This window comes from Balaenoptera physalus (assembly GCF_965194825.1).
Source record: "Balaenoptera physalus genome assembly, chromosome: 5".
NCBI classification, from domain to species: domain Eukaryota; kingdom Metazoa; phylum Chordata; class Mammalia; order Artiodactyla; family Balaenopteridae; genus Balaenoptera; species Balaenoptera physalus.
The window spans coordinates 105,463,686-105,484,631 of NC_138884.1; the positions used below are offsets into that span (position 1 = coordinate 105,463,686).

Below are 20,946 nucleotides of genomic sequence, written 5' to 3' on the forward strand. Positions count from 1 at the left end.
TTAATCTAAGGTCTTGAAGATTTACACTTATGTTTTCTTTCAGATTTTTATAGTTTTAGCTCCTATATTTAGGTCATTGGTGCATTTTGAGTTAATTATTCTATGTGGTATGAGGTGGAGGTCCAGTTTCATTATTTTGCATGTAAATATCCAGTTGTCCTAGCACAGTTTGTTGAAAAGACAATTATTTCCCCCACTGAATTGTCTTGGTACTCTTATCAAAAATGGATTAATGGTTTATCTTGCGACTCAGTTCTACTCTATTGATCTATATGTCTGTCCTTAGGACATTAACACCTAGGCTTGATTATTATACTTTATAGTAAGTTTTGAAATCAGGAATTGCTAATCCTCCAGTTTAGTTCTTTTTCAAGATTATTTTGGCTATTCTGGATTCCTTGTATTTCAATATGCTTTTTAGAATCAGCTTGTCAGTTTCTACAATAATGCCAGCTAGGGTTTTGATAGGGATTGTGTTGAATTTGTTGATCAATTTGGGGAGTTATTATCATGTTAACAATATTACGTCTTCCAGTTCATGAACACAGGATGTATTTCTGTTTATTTATGTTTTGTCAAACTTATTCCTATAAGTGTTTTCTTCATAATACTGTTGTAAGTGGAATTATTCTCTTAATTATTTCCTTTTAGAATTGTTTAGTGCCATTGTATACAAGTAAAATTGATTTTTATATATTGATATGGCATCCTGTAACCTTGCTGAACTTACTAGTTCTAAAATTTTGTGTGTGTGGATTCCTTACAAATTTGTATATACAACATTATGTTATCTATAAAGAGAGTTTTATTTCTACTTTTTCAATCCAAATTACTTTTATTTCTTTTTCCTGCCTAATTGCACTGGCTAGAACCTCCAGTACATGTTGAATAGAAGTAGTGAGAGCATATGTCCTCCTCTTGTTCTGATATTATGGGGGAAACTTTCAGTCTTTCACCATTAAGTGTGACGTTATCTGTAGATTTTTCATAGATGCTCTTTCGTAGATTGAGGTAGTTTCCTTCTATTCCTAGTTTGTTCGTTGTTTTTATCATGAAAAGGGATCAAGTGCTTTTCTACATCTATGGAGATTATTATGTGGCTTCTGTTCTTTATTAATACATTATATTACATTGCCTGATTGGTTTTTATATGTTGAACTAACCTTGTATTCTTGGGATTCTTGGTCTTGATATATAATCCTTTTTTTTTTAACATCTTTTTTGTAGTATAATTGCTTTACAATGGTGTGTTAGTTTCTGCCTTACAACAAAGTGAATCAGCTATACATATACATATATCCCCGTATCTCCTCCCTCTTGCACCTCTATCCCACCCTCTGTATCCCACCCCTCTAGATGGTCACAAAGCACCGAGCTGATCTCCCTGTGCTATGCAGCTGCTTCCCACTAGCTATCTATTTTACATTTGGTAGTGTATATAAGTCCATGTCACTCTCTCACTTCGTCCCAGCTTACCCTTCCCCCTACTGGTGTCCTCAAGTCCATTCTCTACATCTGCGTCTTTATTCCTGTCCTGCCCCTAGGTTCTTCAGAAACATTTTTTTTTCTTTTCAGATTCCACATAATGTGTTAGCATACGGTATTTATTTTTCTCTTGCTAACTTACTTCACTCTGTGTAACAGACTCTGGGTCCATCTGTCTCGCTACAAATAACTCAGTTTCGTTTCTTTTTATGGCTGAGTAATACTCCGTTGTGTATATGTGCCACATCTTCTTTATCCATTCATCTGTCAGTGGACACTTAGATTGTTTCCATGTCCTGGCTATTGTAAATAGAGCTTCAGTGAGCATTGTGGTACATGACTCTTTTTGAATTATGGTTTTCTTAGGGTACATACCCAGTAGTAGGATTGCTGGGTCGTATGGTAGTTCTATTTTTAGGTTTTTAAGGAACCTCCATACTGTTCTCCAAAGTGGCTGTGTCAATTTACATTCCCACCAACAGTGCAAGAGTGTTCCCTGTTCTCCACACCCCCTCCAGCATTTATTGTTTGTAGATTTTTTGTTGATGGCCATTCTGACTGGTGTGGGATGATATGTCATTGCAGTTTTGATTTGCATTTCTCTAATGATTAGTGATGTTGAGCATCCTTTCATGTGTTTGTTGGCAATCTGTATATCTTCTTTGGAGAAATGTCTATTCAGGTCTTCTGCCCATTTTTGGATTGGGGTTTTTTTTGATATTGAGCTTCATGAGCTGGTTGTAAATTTTGGAGAGTAATCCTTTGTCAGTTGTTTTCGTTTGCCGATATTGTCTCCCATTCTGAGGGTTGTCTTTTGGTCTTGTTTATGGTTTCCTTTGCTGAGCAAAAGCTTTTGAGTTTCAGTAGGTCCCATTTGTTTATTTTTGTTTTTATTTCCATTTCTCTAGGAGGTGGGTCAAAAGGGATCTTGCTGTGATTTATGTCATAGAGTGTTCTGCCTATGTTTTTCTCTAAGAGTTTGATAGTGTCTGGCCTTACATTTAGGTCTTTAATCCATTTTGGGTTTATTTCTGTGTGTGGTGTTAGGGAGTGTTCTAATTTTGTTCTTTTACATGTAGTTGTCCAGTTTTCCCAGCACCACTTACTGAAGAGGCTGTCTTTTCTCCATTGTATATTCTTGCCTCCTTTATCAAAAATAAGGTGACCATATGTGCGTGGGTTTATCTCTGGGCTTTCTGTCCTGTTCCTTTGATCTATATTTCTGTTTTTGTGCCAGTACCATACTGTCTTGATTACTGTAGCTTTGTAGTATAGTCTGAAGTCAGGGAGCCTGATTCCACCAGCTCCATTTTTCTTTCTCAAGATTGCTTTGGCTATTCGGGATCTTTTGTGTTTCCATAAAAATTGTGAAATTTTTTGTTCTAGTTCTGTGAAAAATGCCCGTGGTAGTTTGATAGGGATTGCATTGAATCTGTAGATTGCTTTGGGTAGTAGAGTCATTTTCACAATGTTGATTCTTCCAATCCAAGAACATGGTATATCTCTCCATCTGTTTGTATCACCTTTAATTTCTTTCATCAGTGTCTTGTAGTTTTCTGCATACAGGTCTTTTGTCTCCTTAGGTAAGTTTATTCCTAGGTGTTTTATTCTTTTTGTTGCAATGGTAAATGGGAGTGTTTCCTTAATTTCTCTTTCAGATTTTTCATCATTAGTGTATAGGAATGCTAGAGATTTCTGTGCATTAATTTTGTATCCTGCTACTTTACCAAATTCATTGATTAGCTCTAGTAGTTTTCTGATAGCATCTTTAGGATTCTCTGTATATAGTATCATGTCATCTGCAAACAGTGACAGCTTTACTTCTTTTCCGATTTGGATTCGTTTTATTTCTTTTTCTTCTCTGATTGCTATGGCTAAAACTTCCAAAACTATGTCAAATAATAGTGGTGAGCGTGGACAACCTTGTCTTGTTGTATAATCCTTTTTATGTGTTGCCTGTTTCTGTGTGATAGGAGAGTTGGCCCTTGAACAATGTGGTGGATAGGGGCTGACCCTTCATGCAGTTGAAAATCTGTTTATGACTTATGGTCAGCCCTCTGTATTTGCATTTCCACATCCACAGATTCAACCAGTCACAGATTGTGTAGTACTGTAGTATTTACTATTGAAAAAATCCACATATAAGTGGACCCGCACAGCTCAAACCCATGTAGCTCAAGGGTCAACTGGATTTTTGGATAGTTTTCATTTCGTTTAGTAGTTTTCTTTTCATGTGATTTCTTTGTCCAGTTTTGGTATCAGGCTAATATTGCCCTCATAGAATGAGTTGGGAAGTGTTCCTTCCTCATTTCTTGTTTTGGAGTTTGTGAAGGATTGGTTTTAATTCCTCTTTAAATGTATAATAGAATTCACCAGTAAATCTGTGTGTCCCTGGGCTTTTCTTTGTGACAAGATTTTTGGTTACTAATTCAGTCTTTTTACTTGCAGGTCCAGGTGTTTACTGTTACTTCTTGAGTGAGTTTGATAGTTGGTGTCTTTCTAGGAATTTGGCCATTTCATCTAGGATATCTAATGTGTTGATGTATAGCTTTTTTTTTTTTGTAGTATTTCTTGATTACTTTTAATGTTAATGGTGATATTGCTTCCTTCATTTCTGATTTTACAAACTTAAATCTATTCTGGTTTTTATTCTTGGTCAAATTTTTGATCTTTTCAAAGAACCAACTTTTGGTTTTATTGCTCTTCTCTGTTGTCTTTCTATTCTCTATCTTATTTTTTTCTGCCCTAACTTTTTATTTATTTTCTTCTCTGTGCTTGCTTTGGGTTTAATTTTCAATTCGTTTTCTCTTAAGGAGGAAGGTTAGGTTATTGGGTTATTGGGTTGAATTTTTTTTAATATATGTGTTTATTGCTGTAAATTGCTCTCTAAGCACTGCTTTAGCTTCATCACATAACTTTTGCTGTGTTGTTTTCCTTTTCAGTCATTTGGGAGTTGATTGGTCTTGAGCATCTTCTTCCAAGTTCAGTCATTTGGCTGTTTGCAGGAGACTTCAGTTCCTCTCCTTGTGAGCCTCCTCAGTGCCGCTCACAGTACGGCTTTCTCCAGAGTGAGTGATGAGAGAGCAAGAGGACAGAATAGTGTGGGTGGGGGTCACAGCGAACACCAGTGTTCAGAGTATCCAGGGTAGAAACCATATTCTTTTATAACCTAATCTTGGAAGTGACATACACTTCTGCAGTATGTTATTAGTAATCATACATTCCACCCTTGATACAATGTGGAAGGGACTACACAACACTGGAAACCAGGAGGTGGGAGTGGGAATCATTAAGGACCATCTTGAATCTGGCTACCACAAACAACTTGCCTAAACTCTTGAATTAGTTAAATTTGGAAAATGAAGAGATAGGGCAAAAATAAATTATTTCTGTCTTCTTGGGGGCATACTATTTCCATTTGGCAACATATTTTCTCTTCTAGCCCAGTGTTTGTTAGTTGCCTGAATTTTGAAACCATCTGAGTTTATATCCCTGGCCTAGATCTTTATTTAACTCAATTTTTTTTTATAGTTATGATAACTTGCACAAGTATTCTAGTAGTCTCACTAATCAGCAGCTGAGCAGCATTTTCTTTGTCTTTCTCTTTTTTATCTTGTTTGTTTGTTTTTTGCCAAGTCCTTTGGTCTCACACACAGACTTATTCCCAGTATAAACAAACAAAAACTGAGTAGATGAATAGAATAAAGTAGCATTATCTATTCTGCCTTAAACTTAGCTCTAAACTCAACTCTAAAGTATAGCCCTAGTCACATGATATGTCTGATCATATTTCTGTGGTTTTTTGATAAATATAATTATTTTGAATTTATAAAGTGATATTAGCCAATACATTACAGGATAATTAACCAAAATACCTGGAAGTAAATCAGTATCTCCTTTTAACACACAATTCAAAGCAAGATTAGGTTTGAAAAAAGATGGAAAAGAGTGTTCACAGATGCCTTCAGGGATTCCTGGAAGTAAAAATCAAGAAATGGTATAAATTGGGAATCCTTATGTGTAACATGGAAATTTCTCGTTTTGATACAGATCACTTTAGTTGGGTTACATGTGCTAATATTAACTATTCTGGAGCACAGTATATCACATGGGCTTAGAAATTATGTCCTTTGTGTTTTCCCAGCTAGTTAATAATTTTACATATTAACCTAGTTAGTTAATATATTTACTTATTTGACATTTTATGATTTACATAAAAGATAACTGCTCAGCCTGCATCTTTTTGTTTCTCTTGTTATTTTCACTATAAGCTAAGATAACAGTGGAGTAAATGTCAGCTATTAAAATGACAAGTACAGGAGTTCAGTATTTTATCTACAATCTCATAGAACTTTAAAATATCCTGTAAGCAAGACTTATTATGACTTCCAAGGTTCTATTATCATTTCCATTTTTATGAACAGAGGAACTAAAACACGGAGGGGTATGTAACTAGCCTGAATTCAGGAAGATGGCTAAGATTTCAATCTATAGCTAAGTCTTTCTTTTTTCATTAAAATATAGTTGACATACAATATTATTTTAGTTTCAGGTATACTATGGAGTGATTCACATTTGCATGCATGATGAAATGATCACCATAATAAGTCTAGTAAGCAACTGTCCTCATACAAAGTTAATACAGTATTATTGACCATATTTCTTGCGTTGTATATTCTCATTTATATGTGGACTCTAAGAAACAAAACAAAAACAAACTAAGCTAAAACAGACTCATAGTTGCAGAGAACAAACAGGTGGTTGCCAGAGGGGAGGGGTGTTGGGGGATGAAATAGGTGAAGGGGGAAATTAAGAGGTACAAACCTCCAGTTATAAAATAAATGAGCCACAGGCATGTGATATATACAGTTGACCCTTGGACAACGTGGGGGTTAGGAGCACTGACCCTCTGCACAGTGAAAAATGAGTCTAACTTTGCAGCGGGCCCTCTGTACTCAGGGTTCCACATCCACAGACTGACCAACCATGGACTGTGCAGTACCGTAGTATGTATTTATTGGAAAAAATCCATGTCTGTGTGTACCCCCGCAGTTCAAACGCCATGTTGCTCAGTGCTCAACTGTATAGCCAAATCTTTTTTTCTAGTACTCAGAAACAAATAGTTCCTCTCTTCCCTACTGGGCTCTAAACAAAGAATAAATGTGAGGACTAAAATGTTACTTTTTTTATAGGCCCATAATCCCTTCTCAAATGTTTTTTCAGAATTCAACGTTCTTTGTTTTGAAAGAGCTAATGTAACAGAGATGTTTATTATGTAACATCTCCAGCAGGTCCAAAACAGCACCCTGTGATCAAATATATTGATATTTCTGCAGGACCGTAAACAGATTGATGTCGGCTGAGGTCACATTTTGCTACCAGATACAGTGGTGGTCATGGTGGAGGTAGTTTTGTTGCCTTTCCTCACCTTTAAATAGTATGTTTTCTAATCTTCTTGCATTTTAGAATCATGGATCTATAAAAGTGGTTGCTAGTTGGAGGACTTACCTTCACATCTCTTAGACAATTGCTCCAGCTAATACTGAACCCCAAAACTAAGGAGACTCAACCCTTCAGTCTCAGACAGCCCAGGATCAGGTCAGGCCTATTCACACAGCACTGATCTGCCTGGGTAAGAGTTGAGGCATTTAAGGAGCAGAGGAGCATGTTGGTTTGGCCAAAAAGTTCGTTTGGGTTTTTCCATAACATCTTACAGAAAAACCCAAACAAACTTTTTGGCCAACCCATTATCTCTAGAAGTAGGCCCACTTCTAAGAGGAAGAAGTATGGAGCCTAACCAAATACACTTAGTCATCCTTCCTAGTTCAGCAATCTTTCTGCCTCTGAAGGAGCAGAGTAAATAAAAGGATTGGGGTGAGGCCAGTAGTGTGTGTGTGAAAAAAGCCACCACCATCCAATATCAAAACTCTTTATTACTTATTATATACTGTGTTTATAAGTGGTCTGTCTTTATTCCACACCTCTTATAAAATCATTCAATTGTTTTTACCTCTTGTACAGGTTTCAAGCAGAATTGTATATGACTGCTGTTCTTTATTTTGGTTGTAGCTGACCAACATGTTTTGGGACCAAGGACTGATTAAGACCCTCAATAGTGGTACTGCTGTTTTTATAGGGGAATCTTAGTAGATGTGCACTGAAATATTTAAGAGTGAAATCTCATAATTCTGCAATTTACTTTCCGGTAGTTCTGCAAACCAATAAAAGTAAAAAGAAGGCTAATGTGGCAGAATGCTAACAATTCTTGAATCTTGATAGAGGCTGTCTGTGTCATTGTAGTGTTCTTTATTTTTTTCTTTCTGATTGAAATTTCTCAATATGAAAAGTTGAAAAAAGAAAAAAATCCTTGATGACATTTAGGCTATATATGAAGTGTACATTTGACAGAATTGAAGAATTAATGGTAATAAATAGTTACAGAGTTTAGATATTTTCTTTAATAGTTAATGTGTATACCTACTCTATTAGGTTAAAACTTGCTTGGTTACTTTACTTATATATACAATTTATGTTCACATACTAAGTGTCTTAGTATCTTGTAGAATACATTTGAATTAAAACTCTGAAAATAAGCTGTCTGTTTTTATGTCTAGTTGTTTATATTTTAGTTTGGGACCAAAAATAATTATTTTTAAGAAACAATTAAAAATGCCAAGTTTGGGGTTGATATATTCTCATAATACTAATTAAACCAACAAGGTTTTTATTGCTAAGTCCTAGAAACCATTCGCAATTATGGACCGAATCTGAGACTTGTGAAATCATTAATTTGTAATTAAGATAAATTTAAACATCGGTATTTTGCATTCTCTTTTTTAATTCTTATTATATTTATTTCTTCCCTAGATCTGCCTCAGAACTGTGATCCTAACATTCCCCTAGTTGCTCAGGAATTAATGAAAAAGATGATACGTCAGTTTGCAATTGAGTATATTTCAAAAAGTGGTAAAATTCAAGAGAATAGAAATGGTTCAATTGGACCAAGTCTAATATGTAAGAGTATCCAAATGAATCAAGCAGAAAACTCCCTTCAGGAAGAGCAGGAAGGCCCCTTAGACCTCACTGTGAATCGAATGCAAGAACAAAATACTCAGCAAGGTAAGATTTGTGTGTATGTGTGTGGTATGTGTGTTTATGTGTGTGTGTGATATATAATTTTATGTTTTAGTATTTCTAAATATATATAACCTTATATTCACAGAGAAATTTACTTTAGAAGTAATATTACTTGTAATTAACCTATGTAGTATGGACTAGAGAGAAGTGTTAAATTAGAGCTTTTGTATTACATTTGACTTTGTTTATAAAACTGGAAGTGAGAGTTTCTCTCAATGTTTTTTCACAATAAAGTGTATGGTGAGAGAATTCTAGCAAGCAACCTAAAAGGAAAGTGTACAAATAAAAAGATATATATGATAAAAATGTATTTTTGTAATGTACAGCTGAGAACATTCATTAAGCACTTGCTGTTCAGTTTTTTGCACTTAGGTGAAAAATAGAAAGAAATAGATGATTTGTATTCAATTGTTTATAATCTAACTAGGGAAAGAGAAAAGTTAATGCATGTGATAAATATAATATAATTAACTACATGGAGATAACATTTTTCCTAAGAAGCATGAATGATGAGGCTGTATTGGTCTTATCTAATTGTTAATTGAAGGAAGAGTTGTGATTCTCAGAGGAAAAGAAGGAAGACCTTAAAGTGCTTGTGGAGGATGCCAAACAAGTGTTTGCCTGGAGAAGAGAGAACAAGTGGCTTTTGTTAATACAAGTTAAGGATAGTGTTGTCAGGCCTCAAAGCCAGAAAAAGTGTCAGCATTAAGTTTGATTGCAGAAGGCAGTGTGGTGTTGGAGGCTGTAAAGAAGAGTACACTAGTCAGTGTTTAAAGAAGATAATCTTTTCAATGTGTAAGACATTAAAATTGAGGGAGGCTGAAATATGGAAATACTTTTCTCTTTTTGCTTCCCTAATTGTAGGTTGTGTGAGTTTATTTATGTAGTAAGATCTGAGAAATTTGAGATAATAATTAGGTAGGTTATAAGACAGAGAAAGAAATGTTGAAGATGATTTTGATACAAGTCTTAAGGACAAAAATATATCAATACATTGAATTTTGGAAGTTAGAAAGCATGGGATTTTTAGAATTTTTGTTTGTCTTGCTTTTCCATGTTTCATACCCTCTTATATCTCTTCTCCTTTGTGGGAGGCAGTTCAGTGTTCTAAAGAGACTAAAACATAGGCTTTGGTATCTGTGACAGACTTGTGGTTGAAATCCCAGCTCTGCTACTTAAGTTACATGAATAGTTAACTTTACCTATCAGAGCTTTAATTTCCTCATTTGTTACTTGGCAATAATAATAACAAACTCATTGGAGCAATATGAAAGTTAAATATAAAGTAACCAACTCATAAAAGATACTCAGACATTAGTCTCTCCCTACTCTCTACCTCCTGTTCCCTACCACCACAGAAGAGAAGGCTTGGAAGTAACATGGTAGTTACCTGTAAATATTTCTATGGCTCTTGCACTAAAGTAGGACTGAACTTTCTCTGAATGGCCCAATGAGTAGAATTAGGATCACTACCTAGAAGTTAGGTGGAAACAGATTTCAGGTCCATATAAGAAAGAATATTTCTAAAGATCAGACATTATTTTAAAGGGGAAAGGGGATAATGATTCCCTGGTTGCCTTATCATTAGAGGCATTCAAAAGCATCAGATGGGGCTTCCCTGGTGGCACAGTGGTTGAGAATCTGCCTGCCAATGCAGGGCACATGGGTTCGAGCCCTGGTCTGGGAAGATCCCACATGCCACGGAGCGACTAGGCCCGTGAGCCACAGTTGCTGAGCCTGCGTGTCTGGAGCCTGTGCTCCGTCCGCAACAAGAGAGGCTGCGATAGTGAGAGGCCCGCGCACCGCGATGAAGAGTGGCCCCCACTTGCCGCAAGTAGAGAAAGCCCTCGCACAGAAATGAAGACCCAACACAGCCATAAATAAATAAATAAATAATGTAAAAAAAAAAAAAAAGCATCAGATGAGTGGTTGGAATAGATGACATTTTAAAAGTAAATTTCCAGTCCTTACATTCTGTGATTCTATGAATTTAAGTAATAAGGCAGACCCAAGTATATATAGAAAATAAGTAATGTAGTTACTTATTTAAATTATTTTGATATTCTAGGCAAAGTGCACAAATATATATGTGAACATTCTGAGGCTGAAAAGTCATTTAGTTTAGTGTGGCTTGTAGTGTATAAAGCAAGGGAGAGAATGGTAATAGGTGAGGCTAAAGAAATAGGTAGGGGTAAGATTGTGAGAAAGCCATGTAGGAAATATTAAGGATTTTGACTTTTCTTAGGGCCGTAGAAAGCTGCTAGGTTTCTTTAAGCAGAGAGTAACAAATCAGATTTTCTTTTATAAAACTATTCTGCTGTGGTATAGATTGGTAAGCTCTAACTTTGTCTACTTGCATACCAAATTTTTTTTTAATGTAGCACATGTATGTGTGTATCTATACATACCAGTACCTTATATGTACTAATATTTCCACAAATTAAAATTTTTAAGGTTGAAATAAAGATGTTATAAACAATTTTTAAATGTCTTGCTAATCGTGGTGACTTCACCCCCAGTATCTTATTACACAATGTAGACTTTGGAGTGTTTTCATTAGTAATAATACAAGGTATAAATCCTTATTTCAAATGGTTTCTTAAGAACTAAAAAAACTTTTGGACTGACTTCACTGTTCATACCTTATAGTATAATTAATAAAGTGCTCATACTAGTAGTAGCAGGATTAGTTCTGCCTTTGTTTGTCTATTATTTGCTAGTGCTTACTTTTTTCACATTATTCTCACTCTGTAATTTTGCAACAATACTCATTTAAGCCATTTGTTCATTTTGTGAGTTATTTTATTCAAATTAGATGCTGTAATCTGTAAACCCAGTAGATAATCTAGCCATAAATAATGTAGATAATTTATGGATTGTCTGACCTATAAATCTATAAAATTATTAATCCCAAATGGTTTTACAGGTAACTTTATATAACCTTAAGGCAGCAGATAAGTCTTATCTTTTACAGACTATTTTAAAGAATAGAAAAGAGAGAAATATTGATATAATCTTTATCAAAACAAGGCACAGATAGCAAAAGAAAGAAAATTTGCAAGCTAGTCTTATTTACAAACCTAGGTACAAAAGTTCTAAACAAAATGTTGGCAAATTGAATATAGTAAATTATAAAAACATTATAAATGTTTTTATAAATTATAAATGTTTATAAACATTATAAATGTTTATATAAATTATAAATTATAAAAACATTATAAATCATCTGTGGGGAAGCACAGATGATTCTGCGTTTGAGACACATTTATGATTTTACACATTACAAAAAAAAAAAAAACCATATCATCCTAATAGCTACAGAAAAAATTTACAAAAGCTGACACATTTATTATAAAAAGTGCTTATCACCCCAAGAATAGATGAGTACTTCTGCTTTGAGGGACATCATAACCAAATGATTTAAAGTAATGGACATGACAGAAATTTTCAACATTTTATGAGAGGTCTTGACTCATGTAACGTGATGAGAAAAAAAGAAATATGAAAGTAAGCAATAATAAGTAATAGGTTATAAGGAAAGAATGAGCAAAATTGTGGTTACTTACAAACAGTATGATTGTGTATATAGAAAATATGAAAGAATATCTATGTAAAGTTTTAGAACTGATGAAAGAGTTCAGAAAAGGTACTACTCACGAGATTAGTATGATAACATCCAATTAGAAAATCCAGTTTTTAAAAAATCTTCTACAATAGCAACAAAAGCAGGAAAAACGTTAAAACACCTAAGAATGAAGCTAATAAACTAAGACCTTATGGAGAACATTATAAAACTTTATTGAAGGTTATAAAAGAAGACTCCCAAAATGAGTGATTATATTTTAAATGAATGGGAAGGCTCTAAAAGACAGCAGTTCATCTTTAATGTACTTAATAATTCAATGTCATTCTAGTCAAAATTCTGATAGGGTTTACTGTGAAAAATGACTTGCCAATCATAAAATTTATGAGCAAAACTTAAAAGAGCCAAGAATTACCAAGTCAAGGTGGTGAGGGACTTCTCTAAAACATATCAAGACTGTATAATAATTCAAACAGGGTGCTATGGGCCATATACAAATCACTAGGACAGATTAGCAAGCCCAGAAGAGATGTCATTATAAATCACCAGGATGATGGCCTGTTCAGTAAACAGTTCCAGGGCAATTGGTTACCCATTTGGAGGGGGAAAAAATGGATCCCTACCTTACACCGCTCACAAAAGTAATTTTAGTTGGGTTAAAGGGCTAAATGTTAAAAGCAAAACTAAGTTAGAAAAGATAAAGGATTATGTCTTAATGAATTTAAAATAAGAATTTCTTAAGATGCAGAAATAACAATCCATGCAATAATTGTGTAAATTTGTACTAAAATGTAAAACTTAAGTGTTATAAACGTCACTGTGAAGAGAGTGAAAATTCAAGTCTCAAATTTGGAGACAGTATTTACAACTGATGTAACTAACAACCATTCAGCTAATCAAACAGAACTACAGCCAATGAGGAAAACATGACACCTTAGAAAAATAGGCAAAAACAGTTATCAGAAGATTACAAAATAACCAAATAAGCAAAGTAAAAGATGCTCAAAAGAATATCCTGCTCAGCTTTCATCCCAATATAGGGTTCTTTTATTCTGTCATATAAAAGATGGTAATTCAACCTCTGATTGACAGTAAGTACGTGCAAAAAATCGTTGTTTGACAGCTCTGACAATTAAGCACCTATCTCTGAAACATCCACGCTTCATTTTATATTTCTTCCATCTGCAATAATTATTTTACTCAATAGTACTGTAAATATTTGTAGAAATTATTTTATCTCCAGACTTCTCTTTCCCATGCTAACCTTTAGGGTTTTGGGGTTTCTTTTCCATCTGCAACAATATGAGAAAATTTATTTCTTTTACTTATTATTAGTGCTGTAAATATTTGTTGAAACTATTTTGTCCGTCTAAACCTCTGTTTTCCATGCTAATCTTTATATAGCTTCTCTAATTTTTCTTCATAAATCAGTTTCCATACTTCTCATTTTCCTTGTCCTCTCTTCCACAAACTGTAGACTGACTTAAAATATTGTTACCCTGAGAGATACATTCCTATTTGCCTCTCCATTGTACCTTCTAACCAGGTATTTCAAATATTAGAGAGATTTCTTTGTGTACTTTCATTTCTGCAGATTTGTATAAATACTCTGAGCCTCAGAAACTGGGAGAAAGTAAGTTATGAATTCTTTTGTCCTGGAGCAGTAGCTTAAAAAACAGGTAGAAATAAAATTAGCATAACCAAAAAAAAATTTTTTTTCGATTTTAATCTGAGCCCAAAGTAAAAGCTTCTCCTGAATTACAAAGTACAGGAAGAAATTTGCAATTTACGGACCTTTATCATTGTCGTGACAACCATGAAGAATTTACCGGTTCTGTACAAAACAAGATCAAATGTGGGCAGAGGTGAAAGAGCAGCGCTTTATTGGCCTTGTTGGTGGTGTTGTCTACCATGAGGTCCAGTGAATATTCTGGTAGAATTTTCATTATAGTAAATTTCTCACTTCATTGTAATTGTTTCCGTGTTTATCTCCCCACTGTAATCAACCTTTGGGAGCAGGAACCTGTGTATTCTCTTTTGTATCCCCAGGGCGTGTATGATATATGACATATTGGATTTACTGGATTAAAAATCTTCACTATTTTCAAATGCTATTGACAACTAAACTGAGAATTGATACTTGATCATTGGATTTATGGTTTTTTAGCAGTGAAATTTCTTATTTTAAACATATTGGATGGAAATTATCCTGAAATATCTTTATACTTTCTTAAACAACATATGGAACATTGTGTCATGATGAACATTAATTATTACACTGACCTGTATTGACTTGACATTTTTAGAATTATTCTCCCTTAAGCTAACTGGCAACAGATTAAGTTAAAAATACTTTTAAGAAATTATTATTTCACATTGCTATCAGTAGGCTTAACTTTGGAAATCATGTCTCCTAGATTGAATAAGATTTTTTTAAAAAATAAGTTATGTATGAGACGAATATAAACTAGACTTCAGGTAAATTTTATATTTCATTGAATGAAATATATAAATTTCAGTGATATGTTTAATTGTTATTAAGTATCCTTTGTTGTTGCTGCTGCTGCCATTCTAGTCTGGTTTCTTGGCTGAGATTAAGGTAGGTGACACTGTCAGCTGAGATGTTAAACTATAATTAAAAGAGCAATGTATCATTTTATGATATCATGTATTATAAACTACGCTGTTTATAAATGAAGTTTGTTGTTACTCTGTTAGGAAAATACTGAATAGTTTTGTTTTTTTTTAAAGTTCAATTCAGAAGATATTTCCATATCTACTAATGAAGGCAATAAAATTATCCATCTTGTTTTTCTGTGCTGAACTTTTGTTTTCCAAGGCTGAAGACATATGGAAGAAAATGTTATGTTCCATGCTTGAGAAGATACCATATTTTAGTAAACCTGAAGAATAAAACATATCTAAATGATTTCATGTCCCTTCTGATCTAACCTTCTCTGACTCTAGGGATAGATGAAACAGGTGGTTTTTAAAAATTCCAAATCAAGGCCATATCACTCATCTGCTTAAAAACACTTTAAAAAAAAAACAAAAACAAAACACACACACACACACACTTTAATGGCTTTGAATTGTCCTTAGGATAAAGTCTAAAATCCTTAACTCACCAAGATCCAGATCCTACCTATCTATTCAGTCTCATCTTGCACCTTTCTTTAGTCTTCATATTGGTTTTCTCTGTTTCTTGAATGTCATATACTCTGGCTTCAGAACATTTGTACATGCTTTTGCCTCTCTGTAGAAGCCACTCTACCCCCTACCCACACCAGTTTTTTCTAAATAAATTTTACTTGGTTTTTCTTCAGGTCTCCATTTAAATAAACATCACTTCTCTAAGAAAACCTCCCCCACACCTCCTAAATTGGATGCACACAGACATAACACATGCATTCTTACTAATTACCACCAAAATTGAGTTTCGGTCTCATATTTTCCCATAGAATCCTGTATTCTTTTGTAGCCTCATCACCCTTGTAATTGTTTCCACCATCTTATTTTGTGCTTTCTGTTTGTCCCATTTGTTAAGCTTTTTTCCCTCCTTTGTTATTTTCTTTTAGATTGCATTTTTTTCTTTGCTAATTTTGAGTTATATACTCTACTGCTATTCTGTTAGTGGTTTCCCTAGAAATTTTTTAATGCTTAGTTACCTCAGCAGTTAATGTAAGGAATTTTTCTTTTTTTTTTTTTTTTGACTGCGTTGGGTCTTCGTTGCTGCATACAGGCTTTCTCTAGTTGCGGCAAGCAGGGGCTACTCTTAGTAGCGGTGCATGGACTTCTCATTGCAGTGGCTTCTCTCGTTGCCGAGCACGGGCTCTAGGCGTGCGGGCTCAGTAGTTGTGGCACTCGGGCTTAGTTGCTCAACGGCATGTGGGATCTTCCCGGACCAGGGATCAAACCCGTGTCCCCTGCATTGGCAGACAGATTCTTATCCACTGTGCCACCAGGGAAGTCCTGTAAGGAATATTTTAACTTGTTACCTGCCCTGACACGATAGCCATTTTATCAATGCTTTTGTTCTCTTTTTATGATAACACAATTAAAACATTGTAACTATTTTATATAATCAAGTTTTGTTTAGATTTACATACATGATTACCTTCTTCCTTTGCTCATTATTTGTTCTTATGTCTCGAAGTTTCTTCTGGAATCAGAGATTGCTTTTTTTTTTTTAACATCTTTATTGGAGTATAATTGGTTTACAATGGTGTGTTAGTTTCTGCTTTATAACAGTGAATCAGCTATACATATACATATATCCCCATATCTCCTCCCTCCTGCGTCTCCCTTCCACCCTCCCTATCCCACCCCTCTAGGTGGTCACAAAGCACCAAGCCCATCTGCCTGTGCTATGCAGCTGCTTCCCACTACCTATCTGTTTTACATTTGGCAGTGTATATATGTCCATGCCACTCTCTCACTTCGTCCCAGCTTACCCTTCGCCCCTCCCCGTGTCCTCAAGTCCATTCTCTATGTCTGCATCTTTATTCCTGTCCTGCCCCTAGGTTCTTCAGAACCAATTTTATTTTTTTTTTTTTTTTTAGATTCCATATATATGTGTTAGCATATGGTATTAGTTTTTCTCTTTCTGACTTCACTCTGTATGACAGACTCTAGGTCCATCCACCTCACTACAAATAACTCAGTTTTGTTTCTTTTTATGGCTGAGTAATATTCCATTGTATATATGTGCCACATCTTCTTTATCCATTCATCTGTCAATGGACACTTAGGTTGCTTCCATGTCCTGGCTATTGTAAATAGTGCTGCAGTGAACATTGTGGTACATGACTCTTTTTGAATTATGGTTTTCTCAGGGTATATGCCCAGTAGTGGGATTGCTGGGTCATATGATAATTCTACTTTTAGTTTTTTAAGGAACCTCCATACTGTTCTCCGTAGTGACTGTATCAGTTTACATTCCCATCAACAGTGTAGGAGGGTTCCCTTTTCTCCACACCCTCTCCAGCAGTTATTGTTTGTAGATTTTTTGATGATGGCCATGCTGACTGGTGTGAGTTGATACCTCATTGTAGTTTTGATTTGCATTTCTCTAATGATTAGTGATGTTGAGCATCCTTTCATGTGTTTGTTGGCAATCTGTATATCTTCTTTGGAGAAATGTCTATTTAGGTCTTCTGCCCATTTTTGGATTGGGTTGTTTTTTTGATATTGAGCTGCATGAGCTGCTTGTAAATTTTAGAGATTAATCCTTTGTCAGTTGCTTCGTTTGCAGATATTGTCTCCCATTCTGAGGGTTGTCTTTTGGTCTTGTTTATGGTTTCCTTTGCTGAGCAAAAGCTTTTGAGTTTCAGTAGGTCCCATTTGTTTATTTTTGTTTTTATTTCCATTTCTCTAGGAGGTGGGTCAAAAAGGATCTTGCTGTGATTTATGTCATAGAGTGATCTGCCTATGTCTTCCTCTAAGTGTTTGATAGTGTCTGGCCTTACATTTAGGTCTTTAATCCATTTTGAGTTTATTTTTGTGTATGGTGTTAGGGAGTGTTCTAATTTCGTTCTTTTACATGTAGCTGTCCAGTTTTCCCAGCACCACTTATTGAAGAGGCTGTCTTTTCTCCACTGTATGTTTTTGCCTCCTGTATCAAAAATAAGGTGACCATATGTGTGTGGGTTTATCTCTGGGCTTTCTGTCCTGTTCCATTGATCTATATTTCTGTTTTTGTGCCAGTACCATACTGTCTTGATTACTGAAGCTTTGTAGTACAGTCTGAAGTCCAGGAGCCTGATTCCTCCAGCTCCATTTTTCTTTCTCAAGATTGCTTTGGCTATTCGGGGTCTTTTATGTTTCCATACAGACTGTGAAATTTTTTGTTCTAGTTCTGTGAAAAATGCCAGTGGTAGTTTGATAGGGATTGCACTGAATCTGTAGATTGCTTTGGGTAGTCGAGTCATTTTCACAGTGTTGATTCTTCCAATCCAAGAACATGGTATATTTCTCCATCTGTTTTTATCATCTTTAATTTCTTTCATCAGTGTCTTACAGTTTCCTGCATACAGTTCTTTTGTCTCCTTAGGTAGGTTTATTCCTAGATATTTTATTCTTTTTGTTGCAGTGGTAAATGGGAGTGTTTTCTTAATTTCTCTTTCAGAGTTTTCAGCATTAGTGTATAGGAATGCAAGAGATTTCTGTGCATTAATTTTGTATCCTGCTACTTTACCAGATTCACTGATTAGCTCTAGTAAACTAGTAGTTTTCTGGTAGCGTCTTTAGGGTTCTCTATGTATAGTATCATGTCATCTGCAGACAGTGACAGCTTTACTTCTTCTTTTCCAGTTTGGATTCCTTTTTTATCTTTTTCTTCTCTGATTTCTGTGGCTAAAACTTCCAAAACTATGTTGAATTATAGTGGTGAGAGTGGACAACCTTGTCTTGTTCCTGATTTTAGAGGAAATGGTTTCAGTTTTTCACTATTGAGAACGATGTTGGCTGTGGGTTTGTCATATATGGCCTTTATTATGTTGAGGTAAGTTCCCTCTATGCCTACTTTCTGGAGGGTTTTTATCATAAATGGGTGTTGAATTTTGTCAAAAGCTTTTTCTGCATCTATTGAGATGATCATATGGTTTTTCTCCTTCAGTTTGTTAATATGGTTTATCACATTGATTGATTTGTGTATATTGAAGAATCCTGGCATTCCTGGGAGAAACCGTGCTTGATCATGGTGTTTGATCCTTTTAATATGCTGTTGGATTCTGTTTGCTAGTGTTTTGTTGAGAATTTGTGCATCTGTGTTCTTCAGTGATATTGGCCTGTAGTTTTCTTTCTTTGTGACATCTTTGTCTGGTTTTGGTATCTGGGTGATGGTGGCCTTGTAGAATGAGTTTGGGAGTGTTCCTCCCTCTGGTATATTTTGGAAGAGTTTGAGAAGGATAGGTGTTAGCTCTTCTCTAAATGTTTGATAGAATTCACCTGTGAAGCCATCTGGTCCTGGGCTTTTGTTTGTTGGAAAATTTTTAATCACAGTCTCAATTTCAGTGCTTGTGATTGGTCTGTTTATATTTTCTATTTCTTCCTGGTTCAGTCTTGGAAGGTTGTGCTTTTCTAAGAATTTGTCCATTTCTTCCAGGTTGTCCTTTTTATTTCCCTTTCTCTTCTTTGTTCGCACAACTCCCCGGGTTCAGCTTTGGATTTGGCCCCGCCTCTGTATGTAGGTCGCCTGAGGGCGTCTGTTCTTCGATCAGACAGGATGGGGTTAAAGTAGCAGCTGATTAGGGGGCTCTGGCTCACTCAGGCTGGGGGGAGGGAGGGGTACGGAATGCGGGGTGAGCCTGTGGCAGCAGAGGCCAGCATGACGTTGCAACAGCCTGAGGCATGCGTTCCCTGTGTTCTCCTGGGGAAGTTGTCCCTGGATCACGGGACCTTGGCAGTGGCGGGCTGCACAGGCTCCAGAGATCCTTTTAATAAAGGTCTACTGGTAGTAAACCTTTGGGATTATTTTTTCAGTTTCTTATTCTTTTTTTTTAACCTTGATCTTCAAAGAGATTTTTTTTCTGGGTACACAAGTCTAAGCTGACAATTATTATTTTCTTAGCACTGCTACCATGATAGTGTCTTAGCTTCTATTTTTGCTATAACCACCCAACAAATAGTCTTTTCTTTGTAGGTATTCTTTACACACTTTTTTTTAGCATCTCTCTCTCACTTTTCTCTCTCTGTTTTGTTTATGCTTTTTTGCAGGTTGTCCTGGATATGTTTGGGTATAGATTTCTTTATTTATTTTTTTCTTTTTATTTGTTTATTTATTTATTTATTTTTTTGGCTGCATTGGGTCTTCATTGCTGCATGTGGGCTTTCTCTAGTTGCGGTGGGCGGGGGCTACTCTTCATTGCGGTGCACGGGCTTCTCATCATGGTGGCTTCTCTTTTTGCAGAGCACGGGCTCTAGGTGCGTGGGCTTCGGTAGTTGTGGCATGCAGGCTTAGTAGTTGTGGCTCGTGGGCTCTAGAGTGCAGGCTTAGTAGTTGTGGCGCATGGGCTTAGTTGCTCCGCGGCATGTGGGATCTTCCCAGACCAGGGCTCATACCCATGTCCCCTGCATTAGCAGGCAGATTCTTAACCACTGTGCCACCAGGGAAGTCCCGGGTATAGATTTCTTTTCTTCATTCTGCTTGGAAGTCCTATCATTTCTAAAACCGAGGACAAATTTCTTTCATCAGTTGTGATTTTTCAACCATTATCTTTTCAATATAATGCAGCTCCCATTTTATCTCTTGTCAAAATTTACTGAGACATATTTTGGATCCTCTCATTCTATCCTTCATATCTCTTATCTTCTCTTTCATATCTTCCACCTCTTTGTCCCTTTGTGTTATATCCTGATTACCTAATTTAGAACTATCTCCAATTCACTGATTCCCTCTTGAGCTATTCTAATCACTGTTTAACCTTTGTCTTGAGTTTCTAATTTGTTATTATTTTTCCATTTCCAGAAGTTATTTGTTACTGTTTTGAAATATGCCTGTCAGCGTGCCCCTAATTTTACAAAAAGAATCAATAAGCAAGATATCAAGAGTGATTTGAGAGGATCATTTTAGGTAAGGTGGTCAGGAAAGCCTCCCTGAAGAAGTGAGTTTGAACAGAGAATTGAATAATGAGAAGAAGTCCTCCACATGAAGATCTGAGGGCAGGGCATTCCAGGCAGAAGAAATATCAAAAACAGAGAAAAAAATATCAGAAATCAAAGAAGGCAGGAGCAAATCAGGT

At 35.5% G+C, this 20,946-nt stretch overlaps 1 protein-coding gene and 1 long non-coding RNA gene across 24 annotated transcripts in view; one reads left to right on the forward strand and one right to left on the reverse strand.

Annotated features, from left to right (window-relative positions):
• Positions 1–20,946, forward strand: part of LCORL (ligand dependent nuclear receptor corepressor like) — a 196,543-nt gene that overhangs the window by 132,803 nt on the left and 42,794 nt on the right. For 18 of the 23 annotated variants that reach the window (XM_082462599.1, XM_082462609.1, XM_082462603.1 and 15 more), the window contains one exon: positions 8,353–8,604. In XM_082462599.1, the coding sequence (XP_082318725.1) occupies positions 8,353–8,604 (252 nt within the window). Of the gene's footprint in view, positions 1–8,352; positions 8,605–9,169; positions 10,227–20,672; positions 20,945–20,946 lie in introns of those variants that run through there. The other 5 variants (XR_014263897.1, XR_014263898.1, XM_082462610.1 and 2 more) reach the window with 4 other exon arrangements.
• The window catches only part of LOC309661222, a 151,669-nt gene continuing 145,367 nt past the window's right edge, over positions 14,645–20,946 (reverse strand). The window contains exon 2 of the long non-coding RNA XR_014263904.1: positions 14,645–16,960. This is a non-coding gene — a long non-coding RNA (uncharacterized lncRNA). The remainder of the gene's footprint in view (positions 16,961–20,946) is intronic.